Source organism: Hyperoodon ampullatus (genome assembly GCF_949752795.1).
Source record: "Hyperoodon ampullatus genome assembly, chromosome: 4".
Classification (NCBI taxonomy): domain Eukaryota; kingdom Metazoa; phylum Chordata; class Mammalia; order Artiodactyla; family Ziphiidae; genus Hyperoodon; species Hyperoodon ampullatus.
This window is the reverse complement of record NC_136917.1, coordinates 57,865,271-57,891,642: the sequence shown is the minus strand read 5'-3', so window position 1 is coordinate 57,891,642 and position 26,372 is coordinate 57,865,271. Positions and strand designations below refer to the sequence as shown.

Sequence of the window (26,372 nt, the reverse complement as noted above, 5' to 3'; positions counted from 1 at the left end):
CATTTGATTTTTACCACAATATCCATAGAATAGAAACCAAAACTACTGTCAATATGATTTCTGAAAACTGTTTGATATTTTTGGCTTTAGCAGCCCTTTTATTTCTTAGGGTATATCTTACTGGGGATGTATAGGCAGATTACTATTATTATTTTTTAAAATAAATTTATTTATTTATTTATTTTGGCTGTGTTGGGTCTTTGTTGCTGTGCGCGGGTTTTTCTCTGGTCGCGTCGAGTGGGGGCTACTCTTTGTTGTAGTGTGTGGGCTTCCCATTGCGGTAGCTTCTCTTGTTGCGGAGCACAGGCTCTAGGCACGCGGACTTCAGTAGTTGCAGCACGTGGCTCAGTAGTTGTGGGTCGCGGGCTCTAGAGCACAGGCTCAGTCGTTGTGGCGCATGGGCTTAGTTGCTCTGCGGCATGTGGGATCTTCCCGGACCAGGGCTCAAACCCGTGTCCCCTGCATTGGCAGGCGGATTCTTAACCACTGTGCCACCAGGGAAGTCCAGATTATTGTATTTTTTAATCATTTGGTATAGTTCCTTTCTGTGTGGCTAAAAGCATTTTTCCAAAACATTTAAAGGAAAATTAGGATTCTTAAAATCTGATATTTTCATATTTAGAGTTTATGAGTTTCACCAAATTATAAAATTCATAAAGTAAATGTGTAACTTTTTTGTTTGCCAGGTGCTAACGTTCATGCTACAACAGCAACAGGAGACACAGCCTTAACCTACGCTTGTGAAAATGGACATACAGATGTTGCAGATGTTTTACTTCAAGCAGGGGCTGATTTAGTAAGATATTTTTAATTTCAAATATTTTTGTGTGAATGTTAATACTCCTTTATTTTTAACATTTAGAAAACACTAGTAAAGAAGATCAATAGTGTGCATGCTTTGTATAAAATAACTTTTTAAAGTTTGGCTACTTGTTCTAGTTGTTGCATTTATTAAATGTATTTGAAAATAGTTTTTAAAAGGGCATATGCTGTTTCTTTTCCTAGGTAAAAATATTTGTTTCTTTATTCCTCTCACCCCAGTCCCATTTGACATTCTTGAACCTTTTTAACTGCCCTTTATTAGACATATAAATTCAATGATATGTTTGCAACATAGAATAACCTGTCAGATCACTTTGAGTGATTTTTTTTGTTTTTCTAATTAGTTAGACATTTAAAATAAAGCTACTGTCATCTTCCTAACAACATTATTACAGCATTTCATTCTTTTTCTGTTCTTTTAATATCTTCTATTTTGGCTTTTCAAAGTTTCAAATTAGATGGCAGGTTCATATGTGTAATAATCCTTACAACTGTGGGAAATTATAAATAATATCCCACTTAAAGGTTTATGCTTCTTGCTGAAATGTTTGCTTTGACTAATTTTTATTTTGTGAGAGTATTTTGAACTGCTCTCTAGAGTGTCTTCCAGAATTCCCTTTTGTATTTCTTAAAAATCTGTGTGAGACACGCATAGTTATAAATGCTATAGAGAATTAACTTTATTAATTAAAGTTATTTAGAAAAAACTGTGCAAGTATTGTCTTTTAAACCATTTCCAATAACAGACATTCCCCCCCAAAATACCTGAGAACATTGTTGGAAAATAATTATTGGCTATAATAAGTGTATAGTGTAATTATGCTATTTATTTATCATCATTTCTACTAATAATAAATATTGTAGTGATAAGACTAGCGTTCATTCTCATTAATTAGGATCTGCCAGTTAGAATTTCTGAGAGGTGTACTTTTTTCGTTTGAAAATTATGATGGATATGTTAAGTAGATCTTAATCTTCTGCCTTCTTTCTTTATCTCATTCCTTTTTTTAGAGTTGCTTTGGGTCATCTAAAAATTAAGAGTTGAAGCATTTCATCACTTGGAATAAACAGGGTAGAGCATAGAAGCTTAGATATATAAGCAAAGTTTAATACTCTTATCCTCTGAATTCTTATCAAAATTCTTCCTTCTTCCATTTTTCCATAGCTAAGTTACTTTCTTGACTAATTTGCTAGTTCTTCTAAAAATGTTAAATAGGAAAAGAGGAATTATCTGTTAAATGCACTTTAAAGTATAGCAAAACCTTATTGTTTTTTGACAAAGTTAAAAATTTGTTAAGAAATATTTTTAAATGCCCTTTAAAACAAAGGGCATTTAAAAATAGAAAATAAAATAGTTGTTTTCTGTTTTTTATTTTTATAGTTTTCTGGAATTAGGTAAATTGTGATTAAAATTCCCTAGAAGAATTTCATTAAATAAGCAGATTGAAAGATTTGAATTTACCATACTGTTTTACATTCAAAATATAAGATTAAAAAATGGCTCAGATAAATATTTACCTTAAGTACAAAGGTAATTCTGTTATTCGAACGTAACTGTTTTTCTCTTTTGCAAACTGTCTTTGCATTCATATATACATGTGATTATAATCATAGTATAGTACAGTTTTTTTCTATTTTCCAGAATGTGTGTTCTGTCATAATCTTTTCCATTTTGCTACATATTCTCTATATTTATAACTTGTGCATAATATTCCATCAAGTTGATGAGCCATAATCATTCACTTATTATTGAACTTTTGACTTGCTTTTTATTTTTCACTGTTGTAAATACTGCTAGATTTAATAATTTCACGTGCATAATTTTTTCTCCTTTTGAATTATTTCATATATTAATTTTTCACTTTAAAAAATGTATTCCTGTTTTATGCTTTTGCTATCTGTGGAGAGATATTTCACTTTTAATATTAGTTATTTTCCTGATTGTAAAAAGCAATTCTTGTTCTTTATAGAAAATGTGGAAAGTATGGAAAAGCATAGTAGGTTTGATATTTAAAACCTATAAATAATTTCAGGCTTTACTATAAGCCATAGGCGGGAAACAAAAGACCTAGTCAAAAACAAGAAGTGAGTAAAGCAGGCAGACCAGTCCCTGAGTCCTGAGGAAGAAAATAACTGATAATTCTTGCTAGCTGGACCTAAAAAGACAGTAGCACCTTTCTTGTCCTTCATTCTTTTCTGTCACCTCCTAGTATCTGTTTAGGACTGTAGTAATTTCCTCCAGTGGTTTGGAATTGGAAGACTACACTCCCATTGCGTGGAGTGGAGATGTATTCCATTTCTGGCATCCCATAGATGTATTCTTGATATCTAGGTTTGGTAGTTCTTTAAGTTAAATTGTTTGTTTGTTTGTTTTCGTGGGCTAGCTGAGAACCTTCATTTTGGGGGGAACTATTTTTACCTTCGGTTTTAAATAAGAACGCACAAATCAACCTTTGAAACACAATCTGGACCATGCTCTGTTAGATTTTTAGAGCTTAACTTTTGCCACAATTTAAGGCTGTTATTATATATTTTTTAAAGAGCTTAAAAGTTGTTGTCTCTCATTTTTAAAAATATTCTGTAGAATCAGTTAGGATATTAATCACAATTTTATAAAAATGTAATGCAACAATTTGGATTTCTTATATTGTTTCCTGAGATGAAACTGAGAGGTTTTAAGGCTTTTTATTCTACATGTGTAGTAGGTATAGTTTAGAACTTAGTTTTTTTTTTTTTTTTTTTTTTTTTTTTTTTTTTTTTTTTTTTTTGTTTTGTTTTTTGTGGTACGCGGGCCTCTCACTGTTGTGGCCGCTCCCGTTGCGGAGCACAGGCTCCGGACGCGCAGGCTCAGCGGCCATGGCTCTCAGACCCAGCTGCTCCGCGGCATGCGGGATCTTCCCGGACCAGGCCACGAACCCGTGTCCCCTGCATTGGCAGGCGGACTCTCAACCACTGAGCCACCAGGGAAGCCCCTAGAACTTAGTTTTAAAGGAAATCTAGACAGTTTTTTATTTAATGCTTTTTTAAAAATCCACAACCAGAACTGTTAGTATACTTGAGCATTTTCAGGTAGATCCTCAAAATATGTGCGTGTTCTCATTTGAAACTTAGTTGTTTGAAATTTTATTTTTTCTTGTTTTAAAAATATTTAAAATGAAAAAATATTTGATATTTCCAGTAAAAAAAAACCCTGAATATCCATCATATTTAGAAGGTTATGGATTGATATGTAACTTGTCTACCTTTGTAATAATTGCATAAATTTGAATAATCCATTATTAAAAACCTTTGGACTAGGTTAGTTCTCTTAAATAAGCCACTTAAAATGTTCCTTTTGGAAATCAAAAATTAAATGAAATAAAAAATTGTCCATTAATTCCAGAGTTCTTTTTGAAAATTCTCCCTATTTAATATGCAAAATCATTTTAACTACTCAATAAGCAGAGAGCCTTGAACAAATCACCTAATCCATATCTTCCATATAGTTGCACCTCTTGTTACCACTGTAATGGGAATAATTATATATTGAAATAAAGATTATTCCTTTATGTACTTTCTTTCTCTGCATAGCATCTTTTGTTTATTGGGCCCAAATTAGTTTTTAGTATTTGGTGTGATTACAAGTATAATATGATGTAAACCCATTGTAAGAAAGTTTGTATTAAAACACATTAGCATTCTGTAGTATACTTAAAATCTAAAAGAAATTTAAAAAAAAAGAAAAAAAAATAAACCAGCCTTTGGAAACTAATCTTATTTCTCAGAAAAGGAATATACTATGTGTCCTTACAAGTTTGTTATTGAACTGCTTGACCAGAAATAACCAATAAACACCATTTAAAAATCGAAGTTGAGTGACTCTCCTGGTGGTCCAGTGGTTAAAACTTCACACTTCCACTGCAGGGGGCATGGGTTCAATCCCTGGTCTGGGAACTAAGATCCCATATGCCGTGAGGCGTGGCCAAAAAAAATAATAAATAAAAATAAAATTGACATCTGCAATATTAAAAAAAACGAAAACTGAAGTTGATTCAGTTCCATTGTCTTTGAGTCACTCCTGGTGTCCTGTATAATTATTACTTTAGGCCATTCTCCCCAGTTACTGGTCTTTAGACCAAAAGGCAGAGTTTTAGTATTTCATTCTTATTCGTATCTTGATAGCTTACTTCAGCTGAAGCATTTATATGGCTTGATTTCTTTTACCACAGTCCTCTAGCCCCCTCTTTACTATTACTTTTGTGTTCACGGTGGAGAATTTGCATAGTTAACTATTCAACAGTATAACTTGGATTGTAAAACCCTACTCTGCTTCTTTCTTTTTTTCTCTTGCTTGCTTTTAATTTTGACTTACTTTGTTATCTATGTTTTCCTGGCTTCCATGCCCAACCATGTTATTGTTATAGAGATGATCCATCTCTATGAAAGATGACTGCATCAGGTCAGAGTTTCCAAAGGCCCTAATAATAGGATGTTTAGGTGGCAACAGTGTTGGTTAACATGTCAGTGTTGTTTTGTTTTTCTGTTTTATTTATATATATATATATATATATATATATATATATATATATATATATATATATAGTAGAAGTTTTTGTTGTGTTTTATTTTTTATTTATTTATTTTTTCTTCCAGGTTTATTAAGATATAATTGACATACAGTACTGTATAAGTTTAACTTGTGATTATCACAATAAATTTAGGAACCTCTGTCATCTCATATAGATACAAAATTAAAGAAATAGAAAAAAAATTTATTCCTTGTCATGAGATCTCTTAGGATTTGCTCTCTTAACAACTTTCATATATAACATACAGCAGTGTTAATTATATTTATCATGTTGTATAATACATCCCTAGTACTTACTTATAACTTGAAGTTTGTACAGAGTTGCTTTTATTTGATGGTGTTTCTGGTTTTCAAACCATTTGTAAAGATGATGGAATCTTTCTCTTTTCATCATGGCATGTTAATTTCAGCACTAAAACCTTGATACATCTGTTGAGATAAAATAAATATTTGTCATCTGTGGAATTTCCTTCACATGTATTTGCCAACAAAGCTAAGGTTAGAAAGGGAGAGTGATATATAAATCCCGTAAATTAGTATTCCTTCCTTCTCTACAGCTCCTTGGCCTTTCATTTCTAGAAGAGGAACTCAAGTAGTATTTCCCATAATAAACAACTGACATAGATATTAGAGAAGGTAAATATATTCTAGTTGTGTTCACATAAAGATTTTTTTATGATCCACTTTAGCATTTTACAGGCCTTCATTGCTATTTGAAAGTAAATCTACTAAAAGGAAGAAATACCTGTGGAAGGCATCCTGTAATCCTGTATCTGAATGGAAGGCTAATGAGTGACAAAGGCTACACTTAGTTATTTAGAAAGAACTCAACATTAGAGATGCTACTGAGCATTAGACAAGACACCGAAATTTTCATCACAGCCATCAGGTCACTGGTCTATAAGTAAATAGTTGCCTCAATATTCTTATCTGTAAAATGAAATCTAGTGTTATTTTCTGGACTATTTTACCCAAGTCCTGTAAATATTCTTTCTTTGACTATGCTGGGTGTCCTAGGGCAAATCACTTAGATTCCCTAGCCTTCTTTTGTTTTTCTTTCTCATCTCCCCCCTTTCCTTTATTTTATGAGGGGTTTGGACCAGAAGATCTTTAATGATGTGGCTTAAGAAATCTAATTTTATGATTTTTAAAGAACAGGTTAACTAGCTACCTGTTTGGAGGTATCAGATGGACTAGATGAGTACTTAGCCCAAGAATGTGTAAAGTGCTATGGGAATCTTGAAGAAAATGAAATTTTAAGGTGTGAGTCATAATTAATAATAGTGATGTGTTACACAAATTATTCTCTCTTAAAATCTTTGGGTATATTAAATGTATCTTTAATTACTTAATTTTGGGCATTATTTATAATTAATAATTAGCAGATTTAGCTTATTATAAAATATTTTAATAGATAAAAGTTACTAATCCCTAGAAAACACAGTAATGTGGTAAGGCCACCCCAGTAAAGAATAATTTGGCATTATAATGCTAAATCATTATCTCTCCCACCCTATCTTTTTACTATCAGTATTTTATCCTACTTAAATACTGTCAAAGAAGTAGGAAGAGTTTCCTTAACATGGATTTTTATTGTAAGTAAACTATTTTCATAAGAATAAAATCTCTCCAGTTATCTTTGGAATTGTTCAATTACGAATTTATTCTTCTTTTCCTTTGGTTAAACTTTATTTTGAGTAGCAGAATAAACTTTTGTTACATCCTCTTCTTCTCATCTTATATGCCTTCAACTTTTCAAAATTTCCTTTCTTTAGGAGTGTTTTTTCAGCTTTGGCTTTCAAGTGTACATAGGTAATGCCCAGTGAGAGACAAGGAATTTAGAAATACCGTTTTACTTTGAGATGTTAGCCACCTTGAAAATAGGGGTGTGGAAGACAGAGAGGTTTTTCCAAGGACAAGATAGGACATGGTTTCTCTCTTTAAGCTCATAATAAATCTGCTTTAGATGCAGTAGATCAAAGAAAATAAATAGAACCAACCTAAAGAAGTGTGGTGGGCACACAGTGTTGCTAATTCTGGGTCTTTGCCATATTGAATAATAGTTGGTCCTATGCAAATCAGTTATTTTTTATTTTTTATTTTTTGCGGTACGCGGGCCTCTCACTGTTCTGGGCTCTCCCGTTGTGGAGCACAGGCTCCGGACGCGCAGGCTCAGCGGCCGTGGCTCACGGGCCCAGCCGCCCCGCAGCATGTGGGATCTTCTGGGACCGGGGCACGAACCCGTGTCCCCTGCATCGGCAGGCGTACTCTCAACCACTGCACCACCAGGGAAGCCCTTTTCTTATTTTTAAATAGGTAATATGTAATACTTTTACATGGTTCAAAATTCATAGAGTATAAAATATCCCATGGGCACCCAGTTTCCCTCTCTGTTGGCAGTCAATGTTGTTCACTACTTGTATCCTTCCAGAGATATTTTATATATGTATGATGAAAATTTACATCTTGAAAGAAACATATTCTAATTAATGCTTAGTGCTTTGTATAATTCCTTACTGAAATGGAATTTTGATTTTTAGTATACTAATTTTCTCTGTAGAATTGATCATAACTTTTTTTTTTTTTTTTTTTTTTTTTTTTGTGGTATGCGGGCCTCTCACTGTTGTGGCCTCTCCCGTTGCGGAGCACAGGCTCCGGACGCGCAGGCTCAGCAGCCATGGCTCACGGGCCCAGCCGCTCCGCGGCATATGGGATCCTCCCAGACCGGGGCACGAACCCGTATCCCCTGCATCGGCAGGCGGACTCTCAACCACTGCGCCACCAGGGAGGCCCTGATCATAACTTTTAAAGGTTTATTATTTTTAATGTTGGAATGAAAGTCGAAGCACTTCTGCACTGAGTAAATTGCACCCCTTGAATATGTTGTACTGGTCTATCACTGATTTTCCTCCCTAACCATGAAGTAAGCTCTTTGACCCTTGTTGCTTTTCTTAGACTGTGTTCTAGCCAAATGAACTTTGGGGGGCCTTTTCCTAGAATAGTTGAGCTAGTGGAAACTGGGTGATTTGGACATGGATACATTAGCACCCTCCGGTTCTTAATCCTGGAAATTAGATTTGATATGGACTTACCTTAAAAGAAACAAAAATTTTGAAGGATCAGTTTGTTATCTATATTAAATCTTAGGAAATAGAGGATTTCTATTTCTTTTCTATATCCTCTTTTGTAAGATTTTTTTTTAATTTAAGCAATATGTTGTGTGTCTTTCAACATTTCTATACATTCAAGCATATATATATTCTGTGTATGTGGGCTGTATGTCTTTTTTATATGAATAGATTTGTTACCACATATACTGTTCTGAAACTTTTTTCTTTTTAATATAATATTTTTCTGTCAATTCCTAAGATTTCTCATTCTTTTTCACAGGTACCCAGTGTTCTATATAATTTATTAACCATTTATTTATTCATAAACATCTGGGTTATTATAATTTTTAAGTATTACAAATGGTACTGCACTAAATATTGTTATGCACATTTATGTATTTTTGCTACTTTTGTGAATATATCTATAGGGATAAATTCCTAGAAGTGAAATTGCCGGTTTTCAGAGGGTCCACATCTAAAAGTTTGATAGCTGCTGCAAAACTGTACAAAAATGCTGAGCTAGTCTATACTTCTACTAACAATTGAGGTCTCCTGATTCTTATATTCTCATTAACATGGGTTAGATTTCCCCTCCCTTCCCTTTCCTTCTTCCTTCCTTCCTTTTTTTATGGTTTAATTTTCTAACCTCTGATCATAGTCCCCATGTTTCTTTTATCTAAAAAAAATCCCTGTGTTCCAAGTAGCCCTATGAGCTGCTCACTAATTGCTGAACTAATTTTTGAACTATATAAAACACAGGTATAAAGTTACTTCATGGAAAAGTATTTATTCAGACATCATTTACAAATGCAAATTTTGAAATATTTTGTTAATTTCTTTTAAAAAACTGATTTTTAAAAAATCAAATATTTAGACAATGTTTATTGACTCCATTCTGGAGAGGAGATTAATGTGTCTTCCACCATAGGATTTTCATGAGTTATTTTATTATTACATTGTCGTGATTTTATAACATTTACATTCTGTTTTATGACCCTATTATTTCTCAAAGTTGTTTAACTTTAACTGTATATTTAGGTGGATTCAGTGTTTACCTTACTAGTCTTTCATATTATGTAGACTCTGAATTCCTGATTTCCTGAACTTGACTTACCTTTTGGCTGGCTGATACTGGTATTTTGTTTTGAATTTACTTTCCTCAACCAAAAGAAGGAGTTCACAGGTGCTTGCATTTTTGATATTACTGTATGTTATATTTATAAATGAGTGTAGCTAAATATAAAATTAATGAATCACTTGTTTTTTCCCCTCAAAATTCTAAGCCCTCTATTCTACTGTCTTCTGGTATTAAATATTGCCAAAACCTGCTAGAATATTCCCCATTATATGTAAGTGATTTCCTTTCTGCCCGGATTATCATAAGATTCTTTCATTATACTTAAACCTCTATGATTTCCCCAGGATGTGTCTTGGTGTTTATTATTTTATAATAGTTTTTCCTGGAAAACTGTGAGTGCTTTCTATTTAAAGATTTTAGTTCATCCTCTCTCCCCTCTCCTTTTCTTTCTCCTCCTCCTCATCCTTCTCCAGTTTTTTTCTATTACAGCCTTGAATACTTCTTTTTCTGTTCTGTTTTCTTCTGGGACATTTATTATCCATATATTGAATCTCCCTTATTATCTTTATGTCTGATTCTTTTCATTTCTTTGTCCTTTTCCTCTGTATTGTTTCTTTCTTAAGCCCATCCACCAGGTCACTATTTTTTCTGTATACTTCTTGCTGCTTCTAATGTGGTTTTTGTGGTTTCATCATTACTTAGTATCTTCTGCTCTTCCAACTCACTTTTTTTTCCTGATAAATTTATTTATTTATTTTTGGCTGCGTTGGGTCTTCATTGCTGCACACGGGCTTTTCTCTAGTTGCAGCGAGCGGGGGCTGCTCTTTGTTGAAATGCGCGGGCTTCTCATTGCGGTGGCTTCTCTTGTTGTGGAGCACAGGCTCTAGATGTGCGGACTTCAGTAGTTGTGGCACGTGGGCTCAGTAGTTGTGGCTCACGGGCTCTAGAGTGCGGGCTCAGTAGTTGTGGCACACAGGCTTAGTTGCTCTGTGGCATATGGGATCTTCCTGGACCAGGGTTCGAACACGTGTCCCCTGCATTGGCAGGCAGATTCCTAACCACTGCGCCACCAGGGAAGTCCCCCAACTCACTTCTTTTTTATTTATTTATTTATTTATTTTTGGCTGTGTTGGGTCTTCGTTGTAGTGCACAGGCTTCTTATTGTGGTGGCTTCTCTTGTTGCAGAGCACAGGCTCTAGGTGTATGGGCTTCAGTAGTTGCGGCTCGTGGGCTCAATAGTTGTGGTTCACGGGCATACTTGCTCCGTGGCATGTGGGATCTTTCCGGAGCAGGGCTCGAACCCGTGTCCCCTGCATTGGCAGGCAGATTCTTAACCACTGTGCCACCAGGGAAGTACCCCCAACTCCGTTTTAAGTTTCCTCTTGCTGTTATATCACTTTGTTCCACTAGTTAAAGCGTTCATATTCTCTGTAATATTTTTGAAAGTACAAGGGAATATTTGACTAAAATTTTGTTTCCATTTTTGTAGGAACTTCTTAATAGGTCTGTGTTGGATACTTTGTGCTTATTTATTCTTATTTGAATGGAGCTTGTCTTTGTTGAAAATCATATGGGGATGAAGAAGGGAGAAGTGAGCTTTAACAGTCAGCTTGTTCAAATCATAGAGTTGACTCAGAATACTTTCTCACCAAATCTCTACCATAGGAGCATGCATCCCCTTAGGGTAAGCATATCATCCAGGGTAGGAGGTAGGAGTGACTTAGGGTGAAGCCTTCTTTAGGCCACATTTCTTTTATTTGGAGATAATAGTTGATCCTGGTCAGTGATTGCAATTCTTATTACTGTTTCTTCAACCATCTCCCTGTCTCATCTTTGAGTACTTTCTCCCTGTCTGGAGACCAGATCTAGAGAAAATACAGATATTCCCTCTCTCAAGTTCTTTCAAGTCTCCTGTTTTAGTTGAAAAGTGTGAGCACTAAGTTCATTTATAATGGGTGGAGGAGGTACTACAGAACTATTTAATCATACAGTATTTTTCCTACTTTTATCTCTCAGCTTCTGATATTCGCAAATCTTTTGATTAAATTATTTTCCTTGGTTAGATATTAAGATACTGCTCTATTTTCTGTGGTTTTAGTTGTATTTGGAGATAAAGGCATGAGTTCAAAAACTTTAGCAGAATTATGTCTGCATATGTTAAGGTTTATATTGAAGTTATATTGGTAGAGAACCGTATTATCATACTTAAAAATCATACTCTGTTCATGAGATTATGGTCTCTACAGATGAGAATCTTTTCAGTTGAAGATCCTGAGTTAATAACGCCCAGCACCTGAAGTACTGGTCACAAGGTCTTCATGGCCAAATGTGATTTTCGTTTTTGGAATAAGATCCGTGAGTTCTTCTTTTTCCTTTCACAGGACAAGCAGGAGGACATGAAGACTATTTTGGAGGGCATAGATCCGGCCAAGCATCAGGTGAGGGTGGCCTTTGATGCTTGTAAGCTACTACATAAAGAATAGATGATGTAGGTAACCAGAACTCTGGATATCTGAATTCCAGTCAAGAAGTTCCAGGACCCTGTTGGGTGACAAAAGAAATCCTCTTCAATTGAAAAAGATTATGAAGTTCCAATAAAAAGAGATTTACATTACTAGTAGTTTGCTTCCTTAGTATTCTTTTTATGTGGTATTACTAAAAAAAAAAATCTCTTAGGTTAAAATAGATTTTCTTATTCAGATAGTTTTTGCATTCTCCCTTATTGAGGGAGTTAAGATAACCCAGAGAGAAAGTCTCAGTCATAAAGCCCTTTGTATTCAACTTTGTTCAACAAAAATCTGAAACTCAGATTTAGGGTGATATATTGGATTTTTTTCTATATAATCCTCAAATAACAAAAAAACAGTTTAGTGAAACATTTACTATATTGCTCATGCCCTAATTTCTATAAAATTAAAATTTTCTTCTTAAAATCCTCTCATGTAACCTTGTTCTAAGATTGTCTTTTAAGAAGGTGAATACTTGTTGATAAACAAACATTTCTTTTGAAAAAAAATGTGTGGAATTTGTGCCTGATGCTTTTAAAAGTCAAGCAAATTTAATATCCATTGTAATCCAGAGAGATTTGTTTACACTCAGGAGCAGTGCTTAATTTTTAAATTAGGAATAAGTTGTGATTGCTTCACAATTAATTTAGGCCATCTAAAATAAATTTTTCAGTGTCAAGCCACTCTTAACCATAATGCTTATTAAGTATCTTTTTTATTGGCTTTTGGAATGAGAAATTGTTATATATTCATTCTATTTTGAAGAAAGTAAATAAATTTCTTTCACAAAATACAATGTGAAAATGTAAACTTTTACTCAGTTTATATATATAATACCTGTGGCTCCTATCAAGAATGTAAAGCTGAGTGTTAGTTCAGATAAAGTTATTTTTTTCTCCCTGGATTTGTTAAAGAAAATGTGATTTTAAACCTGTCTCTCTAGCTGTAAGTCTCAAGACTTGGGATACTTTTTAAAATTGAGGTTTGCAGCCCCACTTTTAGAGGTTCAGATTCAGCAGATCTGAAATGGGGAGTCTACATTTTAAATGATATCCCAGGAGATTCTCATAAGTCCTCTATACTCCACACTTTGAGACATTGCTAGAGTCTGTAGATTATTCTGCATCATTGCTGAGTTCTGTTCTTTTCCAACCTTTGCTTTATTATCATTCTTCCTTCATCCAAACTGAGTAAGCTTGGTTTTTGTCTTTGTTACTTGTGGCTTTTAGAAACTGAGCTAAACACAAACCCTAAAACGGTGCCTCTTAATCTTTTTCCATCTCAGTTCTGCTGAGGGATATGAATCTGATCAGTAACAGATCACTAAGTTAATGATTAATATACAGTGGTGGGTTGGAAGAACATACCCCCTAGGGGAGAGTGTAAGAATCCTTTAGTACATATATAGTATAAAGCAGTCGCCCTCTCCTCTCCTCTGATTCTGGTCCTTCCCCCTAGACAGTGTCCTCCTTCAATTGCAAGAAACACCGGCTCTGTGATATAGTTACAATCTTCGATATATACCTTGGTTGCCCAGGACTGTGGTTTTAAAGGAAATCAACTTATTTTAAAGAAAAAAAGCCTTAATTTAAAATTAAATTTTGTTATCTAAAGCCAAATAGAAAAAAAATGCACCTTTTTTCTCGTAATGCTTATTCATCGGAACCAGAACTTTGCAGTGCATTTTTTATGGACAAGATTTTAGCGGGCTTATGAGCTCTGATTATCCACTTATCAATATATTTCAACTGTTGGTGATTAGTTTACCTTAATAAACTAAATAGGACCTCCCGCTTTTTAAATAACTTTTTATTAAGGAGTAGCATATATACATATTTTAAAACTTTACTACTTAAAGCTGGAAAACTTTTATCAATTTTTTCTTGATCCTTAAAACTATCTATGCAATACACAAAACTCCTAATATACTTTTTTTTTTTAAAGGCCAAGTTCTTTCTTTCTAGGTTATTATATGTTGAATGAGTCCTATCTCAAAGTTGTTTAAATATAAGTAACAAATGACTTCCAGTCAAGAAAGTAAAGTGTCTGTTAGTATATTTTGAAACCTCTCTGCTCTCTATCATTCAAGTACATAGATCTAATAAATAAAATATGTGAGAGAACCAAACTAAACTAAAAATATATAGCTATACTCAGAAACAAGACCAACGAACTCTGTGGACTAGAAATGGACCCTGGATCCACAGCTGAAGCTGTAGGCCCAAGGAGAATTAAACCTAAAAAAAAAATGGGCGCTAGGGGCTGGAATTTCATCATCTTTAAGGGAATAGGGACTGAATGCATCTCACATGGAACTGGCCAATAGGTACAGTCTTATTGCCCAGCCTATGAAGCAGCATGGAAAAAAAGCTCCAAGCAACTGCCCAGAGTCACAGTTAGAAATTAGCAAATTGTTCTTCATAGAGGGAAGATGCAAAGACAACATTGTAACTAAGAACTTGGAGGGCATCGTTATTTGATTTAGTGAGAAGAACAGAAATAACTTCATGGGATAAGAAGCTTAAGTTGCCAAGGAAAGAGCTACTTCTAAAATGGACCAGACTGAGGTAACTTTCAGACCATCTAATGAGAAGGGATAAATTTGTGGATGGAAATAAAAGAAAAAAAACAACTCCCATGCAAAATGAGCTTTATCAAATAAAAAAATTATAAAGCTCAGGAGCAAATCTACATGAAGAGAGATAGTCAAAATGCAAGCAAACAAAAAGCAGCAGCACAGGAGAATACAGGCCCAAGGAAATTGAAATAAAAGACTTGAATCAAAGATTTTAAGCATGCTTATTTTAAACTATGAACAATAGCCATAAAACAATGTGAGGCAATGAAACAAAAGCTGATGATTATGAATTAAGAACAGATAGATACGAAATAAAACATTTAAACTTTCAGGAGAAAAAATTGTGGAAATAAAAATAAATATATAGGATAAACAGTATATTGGACAGTTGAATAAAGAATTAATGAATCAGGGCTTCCCTGGTGGCGCAGTGGTTGAGAGTCCGCCTGCCGATGCAGGGGACACGGGTTCGTGCCCCGGTCCGGGAAGATCCCACGTGCCGCGGAGCGGCTGGGCCCGTGAGCCATGGCCGCTGAGCCTGCGCAGCCGGAGCCTGTGCTCCGCAACGGGAGAGGCCACAACAGTGAGAGGCCCACGTACAGCAAAAAAAAAAAAAAAAAAAAAAAAAGAATTAATGAATCAAATGATAAAATAAATAATACAGCACAAAGGTAAAGAGATGGAAAATATGAAAGAGAAATTGAGAGGCCATATATATATTTGACCATATATATATATGAAGTTCCTGAAAGAGAGGCTAGAAATAAAAGGCAGAGGCAATGCTTGAAGAGATAATGATGGAGAATTTTCTAGAACTGAAGCCTGACATGAATCCTTGATTGAAAAAGAATTGCTAAGCAGAACAAATGAAACTGCAGAATTTTAAGGATAAAGAAAAATCTTAAAAGCTATTGGAGGAAAAATGAATTATTCTCAAAGGAACAACAATTAAATATTTGATGGTAGATTCTCATCAACAAAGATAATCACAGAAAACAATGGAGAGTAATATCCTCAAAATACCAGAAGAGGGACTTCCCTGGTGGCACAGTGGTTAAGAATCCACCTGCCAACACAGGGGACACGGGTTTGAGCCCTGGTCCGGGAAGATCCGACATGCTGCGGAGCAACTAAGTCCATGTGCCACAACTACTGAGCCTGCATTCTAGAGTCCGCGTGCCACACCTCCTGAAGACTGTTCACCTAGAGCCTGTGCTCCGCAGTAAGAGAAGCCACCACAGTGAGAAGCCTGCACACCGCAACGCAGAGTAGCCCCGCTCGCCGCAACTAGAGAAAAAGCCTGTGCGCAGCAACAAAGACCCAATGCAGCCCCCCCCAAACAAAACCAGAAGAAAATAACACAATATAGAATTCTATACTCAACTAACATTCCAAAGAAGGAAAAATAAGCATATTTTCAGATCTACAAAGAATAAAAGTTTACCACCTCAGACCCTTGCCAAAAGAGCTACTAAAAGTTATGTACATCAATAAGGAGAAAAAAGAGCTCTGGAGGAAGGCGTGGGATGCAGGAAGCTACGGTAAGCACAGAAATTGGTAAAATATATTATAAATACAAATTTGTGAGTATAAACCCTAAATTTTTATGCTTAAAACCAAAGTAGTACTAAAACTCTAGACAGCAATAGTATGAAATTCAGCAGGATATGTTAGAAAGTTCAAAAGCCATTCTAGAATCCTTGCGTTGTTCAGGAGTGAAGAATCAGGTACTGAATAACTTTAAAGATTCTTTTTTACAAAAATATATTATTAATCAGAACAAATATAAACCTATTGAACTTAATTATTAAAAGGGCACAGACTTGAATTAGATTCAAAATCAAAATCTAGCAAATTCTGTTTTCAGGAGAAAGATCTAAAGCAAAATGACAGGGAAAGGTTGACAAAGTAATGGAAAAAGTTATGTAAGGCAAAGGTATATGATAGAAACTTAAAGGGAGTTATAACTATATGATATAGTAGAGAACTTTAAAATTTATAAGGCAATATGAACAATCAGTTTGAATACTTAGATGAAATGAATACTGATTTTTTTCTATAAATATAAATTATCAAAAATGATTCAAAGGGATTCCCTGGCGGTCCAGTGGTTAAGACTGTGCTTTCACTGCCGAGGGCTCAGGTTCAATCCCTGGTCGAGGAACTAAGATCCCACAAGCCTCGCTGCGTGACCACCCCCCCAAAAAAAGATTCTAGAATTGTATACCTCAATAAAGCAATAACCATTTCACAAATTGAGTCAGTAGTTCAAAACTGTCCATCTAATGAAGGTAAGAGGATCCCAGATGGATTTATAGGTGAGTTTTACCAAATGTTCAAGGAATAGATAATCCCTATATTATTCTAGCTGTTCTCCAAAAAGAAGAAAGAAAAAAGGTTAAATTGCACAATACCTAAGTTCGTAGCCTTGAAAAATAATTTTCTGTGTTTATGAAGGAAATAATCATAATTCATATCCTAAAATTTTATTGATATTGAACAAATATTGGCTGAAATAATAAATCCAACATTCATAAGTAAGTAGCCAGTTGATCCTTGAACAGTGTGGGGGTTGGAACGCCCACCTGTGCAGTGGAAAATCCGCATATAACCACATCTACCCATGTTGTGCGGGGTTCTGTACCCCTGTGAAGTGTAGAACTTAGGTATCAACATATAAATGGACCTACGCAGTTTAAACCCATGTTATTCAAGGGTCAACTGTATAGACAAATTTGATTCCTATCCTAAAAGGATTCAATGGTCAGATATTTTGGGACAAATGGTATGTGTTGTAGGATATACATTATTAATTTTAGGACAAGAAATATAATACATTATAAAGTTGTAGTATTATCATATCAACTGTTTCCTCAAACATTGTTCAGAACCAAAGGAATGAATGTATATTTATAGGGAGGAAAATAAAATAGGCAGCTTTTAACACCTTTTATTTCCAAAATTTTATTAGTATGTTGAATTTTGAAATTTCACTTGGAGTGAGCATCTTGGGATTATACCTTCTGATTTCTTATTTTTAACAGCTATGGGAATATTTTAAATATACAGAACTAACAGTTACTTTAAAAGTTTATTCTAAACAGAGCTTTCAGAATCTTTTGTCTTTGCCACTACTAGTTGCATTGATGGGTGTCACTGCCAGGCTTAAGAGATAAGAAAGAAAAAAACGGAAAAGTGACATTAGTATTGCCCACCCATGATCTAGTAATAATGTATTATTATCAAATGAAGGTAATGAATGTCTTACTCTAAGTTTAGCTACCATTCTTAAAATTAACTTCTCTTTCTCTTATTTACCTAGTAGAATATTTAAACTTCAAGCTTCATTTCTATGAAAGGGAAGATTTGAGAGGTCAGATGTGCTTAGGTTCCTTCTTGGTAAACAGTGTTCAAGTACTTCATTGTTTTAGACATTAGGTATATAATGATAAGCAAAAATGGACATGATTGCTTTTCTCATGAAGCTTATACTTGAATGGTGGACATGTTACCCAAGTAGTTACACAAACTAATATGTGATTGGAACTTATGAAAGAGCAGTTCGTAGAACTGTAAGTCAATAGTAGGAATAGTGATCTAGTCAAGAAGGTTCAGGAAGGTCTTCCTTGAGGAAATAACACTTAACTTGAGACAGTCAAGGATGAAAAGGAGCTAACAAAGAAGTGTAACAGGGAAGAGAGCAGCTTAAGCAAAAAGGTCCTGAGACAGGAGGGGAAATAGCAGTTGCTAAAGGAGCAATTTCTTTCCAGTGTGTAGTTGATACAACAACTCCAGCATGTAGTGTGTTGACACAACTTTCTAGGTCTTTCTGAGTAAGCTCTTCATGATGTGTATTCCGTTTTGTTTGAAGTAAATTGCCAGAATATTAGATTTACCTACATTTGAATATAAGTTCAAAATTCATTCTAAAGCCAAATTTTGTTGGCATTATCTATAGTTATTCATCCTCCATACCTTAGAGTTAATAAAGATTGTTGTCTAATCAATATGCATAACAAAAATCAAAACATAAACTAGGAGGTTGAGAATTCTACACTATCAAGATAAAAGAAAGAAACTTCTTTTAGAGTGGAATCCCTGTCACTGCAGTCCAGTTTAAAGTTTCCATTGGGTTGACAATCTATTCTTATCGTTAGTTTGCCAAAGTTGTAGTGAGATACAGTTATGTAAGAAGAAATCACCGTTCTTTATCAAGTTTTTCTTAGTCACAAAAGAGGACCAGAACAACAGAAATTAATGTTTGCATACATAGTGAAAGAGGGGATAGTTGAGAGAACTTTTTGTAAAAGCTATGTGTCAGCTACATTTTAATACTTAGATGAATGTAGTAAGAGTTCACAGTACTCCCAACAGGCAGTACTACTTACCATACAAGCAAGCTTTTTTTAGTGGCATTTGATATTAGGATGCTTGAGAAGCTGTTTTCTCATTCATTCCTCTTGTAGACAAACTTGCTAGGAAGAATAACAATCTTCCTACTATTGTAAGACTGCTTCTTTTGCCTTTGACTATTCAAGCATTTAATTTCTACTCTAAAAAATAATCAGCTGGGCTTCCCTGGTGGCGCAGTGGTTGAGAGTCCGCCTACTGATGCAGGGGACACGGGTTTGTGCCCCGGTGCGGGAAGATCCCACATGCCGCAGAGCAGCTAGGCCCGTGAGCCATGGCCGCTGCGCCTGCGCGTCCGGAGCCTGTGCTCCACGACGGGAGAGGCCACAACAGTGAGAGGCCCGCGTACCGCCAAAAAAAATAATAATAATAATCAGCTCATTTGTATGTTTTTCTTTTTCCTTTTCCCTTTACTCCTGAAATACCATAGTGTTTTTCTTCAGAGATTGGTTTCTCTCCTTTGATAGATCTCTTATTGGCTTCTGATGATGAGATCCTCAAAATCACCTCACAAAATTAAGGTTCCTTTTTCATAGTTCAGATGAATAGTTAGGGAAATATCTTTTTAACCTTAGTATTAGAAAAATGCAGTTACTTCTCTTTGGGGATCAAACTAAACATTAAGTCTTATCCTTAATGTTTATTGTTTGGTATGTAAAACTGAACGTGCTCTTAGAAAGTTACACCTTCTAATGTGGACTGAAATTAATCCTGTATTTTGGAGGAATTGAGGTAGGTAACATAAGTGACTGCATTGAGTAAGTATTAAATCTTCATTATTTCTTATGTCATTGATATTAAGTGTTAAAAATAGATGGTTAATGAATTGGCACTGATGGATTATTTTATGTTTCTTTACTAGGAACATGAATCTGAAGGTGGAAGAACACCTTTGATGAAAGCTGCGAGAGCTGGCCACTTGTGCACCGTGCAGTTTCTTATTAGCAAAGGTAAAGAAAGTACAAGTGTGCATTTCCAAGAAGGTACAACTTCTGAAAAAAGTTCCTAAACTGTTGCAATTTCTGTTAAAGCTACTTTAGTATAAGTATTATATTCCAGTCTTTTGTTGCTGTATTTTATTAGGAAGCAGAGTTCATAAGGTACTTTGCTGGGATCTTTATTAGTTTTTTTTTTTTTTTTTTTTTTTTTGGCTGCGTTGAGTCCTTTTTTTTTTTTGGCTGCGTTGGATCTTAGTTGCGGCACATGGGATCTTTGTTGAGGCATGCGGGATCTTTCGTTGCCGTGTGTGGGGTTTTTTTTTCTCTCTCTAGTTGTGGCACGCAGGCTCCAGGGCACGTGGGTTCTGTAGTTTGCGGTGCGCGGGCTCTAGTTGAGGCTCGTGAGCTCAGTAGTTGTGGCGCAGGGGCCTAGTTGCCCCGCGGCGGGGGGATCCCAACTCCCTGACCAGGGATCGAACCTGCGTCCCCTGCATTGGAAGGCGGATTCTTAACCACTGGACCACCAGGGAAGTTCTGTTTATTAGTTTTTTTTTTTTTTTTTTGTTACGCGGGCCTCTCACTGTTGTGGCCTCTCCCCTTGCGGAGCACAGGCTCCGGACGCACAGGCTCAGCGGCCATGGCTCACGGGCCCAGCCGCTCCGCGGCATGTGGGATCCTCCCGGACCGGGGCACGAACTCGTGTCCCCTGCATTGGCAGGCGGACTCTCAACCACTGCGCCACCAGGGAAGCCCTGTTTATTAGTTTTGAGTTCGAAGTTTTCATCAACCGAAGAGTATATGGTTACTCCCCAAAGTTGGAAAAGTCAAAGGTAAAATGTCCAGCTATATTTAGTAGATACAGTATCGTTCAGCACTTAAGGCAGTTCTGCTGGAAATGGGGAAGGGTGCAGGAGAGAAAGTCTGCTACTGTTGTTTATGGTACAGTTAAATCAACCAAGTACACAAGGGTGTTATTTATTATTTTTATATTCCTCTAGAGATTCTATTATTAGAATATATTTAGGCAAAGAAGTTCAAATGATGGATAAGAGGTAGTTCAAGACTCTTTACTGTAGAAAAGTGAAATGCTGCTGAACTCAGTTTATGTTGAACCATATAAAATTGTCATTGTATATGTCAAAGATGGTAATATCCGCAATTTCTTTTGGTTCAGCTTAACTCTGTGTAGTGTTCGAGGTACTCTGGCATCTGATAAAAAATCTTAGGTTAGGATGTTAAACTGTAAGGAAGGTCCACTCAAGTGTTGTCATGTTATTCAAATAAACATTTTATATCTATTGTATATTCCAATAGAATTCTGACATTTTGTACCATTAAGGATGCAGTGTAAGATTTTATCATTTTAACTTTCTTCTTTAATTGGATAAAACTAGGCCTATTTTCTTCACATCACATTTTGCTACCAAGTAAGGCATATCTTACATAATGTTATAACTTAGTCTGTAAAAGCTATTTACTTCAACCATGCAGAAGTAATAAACAGATGGATAACCTTTAGAGTTCTCTCATGCTCCTTTCCTAAAGAAGTTACCTAATCATACCAGCAACTACCCTGCTAAGCATATAATCAGGCTTTTCAAGAATAAGAACACATTGATTATAGCCTTTCTAGGCTGTAGTAAGTGCTAAACAATCCCAACTAAATTTATTATTAACAACTTTAAAAATAATCTTATGTTGCTAATGTAAGGATGTTTATTGGTGTGCCTCGCCTTTCCCAGAGGTACTTTAATACAAGTTAGGATTAGGTTCAGCTGGGTATTTTTGAAAATTAAATAAATAGTAGTTTCCCCTAGATTTATTTTTCCCTTCATAAAATAAGTCGAATTAAAGAAGAAGGAAGAATGAATGTTGCTATAGTCCTTTTTTTTTTTTTTTTTTTGGTTGCACTGCGTCTTAGTTGCGGCAGGCAGGCTCCTTAGTTGCAGCTCACCAGCTCCTTAGTTGTGGCATGCGAACTCTTAATTGCATCGTGTATGTGGGATCTAGTTCCCTGACCAGGAGTCAAACCCAGGCCCCTGCATTGGGAGCATGGAGTCTTATCCACTGCACCACCAGGGAAGTCCCCATTGCTATAGTCTTAACTATCTAGTTGAGTCCTTTTGGGATTGTAAAAGGTAGTTGAACTAAAAATGAGAGGTCTTTTTTTCCGTGAATCAAAATTAATTTACCAAAAAAAGAGGCTAAGAAAAGATTTTGCATTTAGACTTCTTTTAGGTCATATTGTACAAAGCTATTGAACAACTTACTAAATCGCCTTTCTGATAACGTATTTGGATAAACTTTTGTCTTCTCTTCATACCCAGGTCTCTCTGACCCTTAAAATATACAATATGAAGCATTATATTTCTCATAAATATTGTTTAAAAAAATCTGTTTTCTCTACTTTGAGACCTGGCTATACTGCCACATTTTAGAAATAGATCAAAAATGTCTTTGAAGAGTTACATACAATGGTATTATTTGGTGCTCACGTTAACCTGTATATATTTATTAATCTAGATTTTTCATTTTAGAAGTGATATTGAATGAACGAACTACAACTATGCACAGCAATGTGGATGAATCTCAAAAATATTATATTGAGCGAAAGAAGCCAGGCACAAAAGAGTACACTGTATGATTTCATTCATATAAAGTTCAAAAACTAAAACCAGTTTGGAAGTCAGGATAGTAGTTACCATTGGAGGGCGGGGTAGTGACTGAAAGGGTGCACAAAGTGGGGCTTCTCGTATGTGGATAATATTCTGTTTCTTGATCTGGGTGCTGGTCACACAAGAGTGTTCACTTTGTGAAAAATTTTCAAACTATACACTTATGATTTGTGTACTTTTTTGTATCTATGTTGTACTTCAAAAAAGTTTTTAAAATCATATTGTCTGAACTGGCTTTGCTAAGATTACTGTTTATTTTTCTTTGAAGGTGCCAATGTGAATAGGGCTACAGCCAATAATGATCATACAGTAGTGTCGTTGGCATGTGCAGGAGGTCACCTGGCAGTCGTGGAGCTACTCTTGGCTCATGGGGCTGACCCTACTCATCGTCTCAAGGTACTCTACTTCAAAATAAGTAAATAATATATATATCATTATTAAAATATATTTCAAATATTTTAGTGCTTAATATTTTTTTTTTTTTTTTTTTTTTTTTTTGCGGTACGCGGGCCTCTCACTGTTGTGGCCTCTCCCGTTGCGGAGCACAGGCTCCGGACGCGCAGGCTCAGCAGCCATGGCTCACGGGCCCAGCCGCTCCGCGGCATATGGGATTCTCCCAGACCGGGGCACGAACCCGTATCCCCTGCATCGGCAGGCGGACTCTCAACCACTGCGCCACCAGGGAGGCCCAGTGCTTAATATTTATTATTAATATTCAGTACTGTTTAAATGAGTTTTGATTTTATATGAGCTAAGAAACTAAATGTGTTTAGTAATCATATTATAAAAAGAAATTAATAAATAATTAATTATGGTGTCAATTTTTCTCAGGATGGCTCAACAATGCTCATTGAAGCTGCAAAAGGTGGCCATACTAATGTTGTTTCTTATCTATTGGATTATCCAAACAATGTTCTGTCAGTTCCTACCACAGATGTGTCTCAGCTTACCCCACCTTGTCAAGATCAATCTCAGGTAATGTAAAACAGCTTATTTGTAAATATAAATATTCTTCAAATTGGGAGTTTTTGTTTAAAATTAGCCTTTAGTAAAATGGGCTTATTTCTCTCTCTCTCTCTTTTTTTTTTTTTTTTATAAATTTATGTATTTATTTATGGCTGCGTTGGGTCTCTGTTGCTGCACCCGGGCTGTCTCTAGTTGCTGCGAGTGGGGGCTACTCTTCGTTGCGGTGTGCGGGCTTCTCATTGCAGTGGCTTCTCTCGTTGCGGAGCACAGGCTCTAGGCGCACAGGCTTCAGTAGTTGTGGCTCGCGGGCTATAGAGCACAGGCTCAATAGCTGTGGCCCACGGGCTTAGTTACTCTGCGGCATGTGGGATCTTCCCAGACCGGTGCTCGAACCTGTGTCCCCTGCATTGGCAGGCGGATTTTTAACTACTGTGCCACCAGGGAAGTCCAGCTTATTTCTCTTTTAAATTTGAATAAACCTGGTCCTAAATTCTTTAAGATTTTCTTCAAAAGTACATGGAAAATTTTTTCATTGTCTTATTTACTGAAAATAGTGTTTAAAAAGAAACACTTAGGGCTTCCCTGGTGGCACAGTGATTGAGTCTGCTAGCCGATGCAGGGGACACGGGTTCGTAACCCAGTCCAGAAAGATCCCACATGCCGCGGAGTGGCTGGGCCCGTGAGCCATGGCCGCTGAGCCTGCGCGTCCGGAGCCTGTGCTCCTCAACGGGAGAGGCCCAACAGTGAGAAGCCCGCGTACCGCAAAAAAAAAAAAAAAAAAAGAAACACTTAATACCAAATATAAGTATTCCAAGTTGTCCTTTTATTACAACTAGGTCTTTAAGGTTGTTTGTTTTTTTATGAATACATTAAGCATAATCTTGAACCAAGAGAATGATTTTCCCTTAATACCGCCTAAGACAATATTAATTATCCTAGAGGTAGTTACTTTTTCATCCAGGAAGGTGTGGGTAAACCAGGATATACACACCAAAAATTCATTAAAGTAATTTTTAAACACACCTAAAAATACGGAGAGAATAAAGAGAGTATACTAAGTATACAAAGTTCAGTGAAATCTGAAATTGTTTTCTACAAAGTTATCCTGAGAACAACTGAAATACACCAATTCAGGAAATGTGTTGGATTTTTTTCTTTTGACCCATATAGAATTTGAACAAGGGTAAATTGGCCAGTTGAATATGTGACTTGTACTCCTAGCTATAACTGAAACCAGCAAGGATTTCTCCGTAACAAGAAAGTGATATTAATTCCATTTAGCTTATCATTGACTGTTTGTAGAATGCCTGAATTTGCCCAATCAGTATTCTCAGAAATTACTGCTTGGTGAATAATGCTGCTGCTGCTGCTTCTCCTTTTCTTCTGCTTCTCCTCCTCCTCCCCCTCCTTCCCCTCCTTCTTCTTCTTTGTTTTTCTTTTAAAGAAACAAAAAAAGTTAATTTGGTGGTATACAAAGAAAATCTAAAACAGGATCTCTGTTTCATTTATGGACCTTTATTTTATTCTTTGGTCTGAGATTCTTTTTTTCTGAGTTGACTTTTTAGGTTCCACGTGTACCGATGCATACACTCGCCATGGTTGTACCTCCACAGGAACCTGACAGAACTTTACAGGAGAACTCTCCTGCTGTTTTAGGAGTACAAAAAGGTTAGTTCTTGAATTATTTTCCTTAAAATGGGTATTTTATCACCTAAAGTATGAATTCATAAAGGTACTTTAATGGTACACAGTTACTGTGTATCCAGAATTGAGGTAGGTAATTCTGACAAATGCTAATCATCTTACATACTATTTAAAATAGAAAAGACACAACTACTAGGAAAAATGATTTCTTAAAATGCTAACATACTTCTAGGTGTAGTTTTCATCTGGCACAGGCAAAAATACTTAAGCATATACCAAGTTCTTCATTATATTAAATAAAGTAGCAAATTATATTAAAGTAGCAAAAATTTATCAGGCATTCATTTTTCATTTCACAATTCTTTAGCTAAACAGTAATATGAGGGATGAAAATATGTTTGCTGTCAAGTCTTAGTAGCATTGATTCAGTTTGGTGAGTGAGAAGTTTAAGAATTATATTTAGTTTCTTTCATGTAATGCTGAATATATGGCTTAACATCTGTCAATATGTGAACACGGACAAATAACTATTAAAAAGTATATGAATAATATCCAAGTGAATATCAAGGTGTATACATTATTTAAAGGACTCAAGTTTATGAGCTCTGTTATTTTTCTGCTGTATTTTCATTTGTAGATATAAAGTACGTTCACTTGGTAATAATGTATGGTTGTCCTACCTGAGTTCTCTGAAATAAAGAAAATAGGTAATATGTAAAGTATTAAAAACTATTATATGTAAAACAAATGTATAAGCGTATTTCATTCATTATATGATAAGTTCTAGATTTTTGAAATCACAGTGAAGTGTATAAGTATGTATTTGTATCTTTAACACAGCTTTAAGTGAAGTTGGTAAGGAGTGACTATACAGCAGCAAACAGAAGCTTCTTTCAAATTAATGTCAATTTTAGTAATTTAGAGTATTGTGGGCCTTCACCAAGGATTACTTCATTTCTGAACTATTAATTTCAGAGATAAAATACCTGTAGTCTCTCTGACTTAAGCTAATTCTAGCAGTTTTCCATTGGACACCTAGCTATTCAAACTTCAGAAAATGAAGACTGCTATTTTTAG

At 35.5% G+C, this 26,372-nt stretch overlaps 1 protein-coding gene across 5 annotated transcripts in view; it reads left to right on the top strand.

The window, feature by feature from the left end:
- Nucleotides 1-26,372, top strand: part of LOC307051501 (ankyrin repeat and KH domain-containing protein 1) — a gene marked incomplete at its 5' end in the record, with an annotated part of 116,432 nt that overhangs the window by 49,901 nt on the left and 40,159 nt on the right. For 2 of the 5 annotated variants that reach the window (XM_079701874.1, XM_079701873.1), the window contains 5 exons: nucleotides 687-796; nucleotides 19,935-20,022; nucleotides 22,954-23,081; nucleotides 23,517-23,660; nucleotides 25,217-25,319. In XM_079701874.1, coding sequence (XP_079558000.1) covers nucleotides 687-796; nucleotides 19,935-20,022; nucleotides 22,954-23,081; nucleotides 23,517-23,660; nucleotides 25,217-25,319 — 573 coding nt within the window. Of the gene's footprint in view, nucleotides 1-686; nucleotides 797-11,958; nucleotides 12,198-19,934; nucleotides 20,023-22,953; nucleotides 23,082-23,516; nucleotides 23,661-25,216; nucleotides 25,320-26,372 lie in introns of those variants that run through there. The other 3 variants (XM_079701876.1, XM_079701875.1, XM_079701877.1) reach the window with 2 other exon arrangements.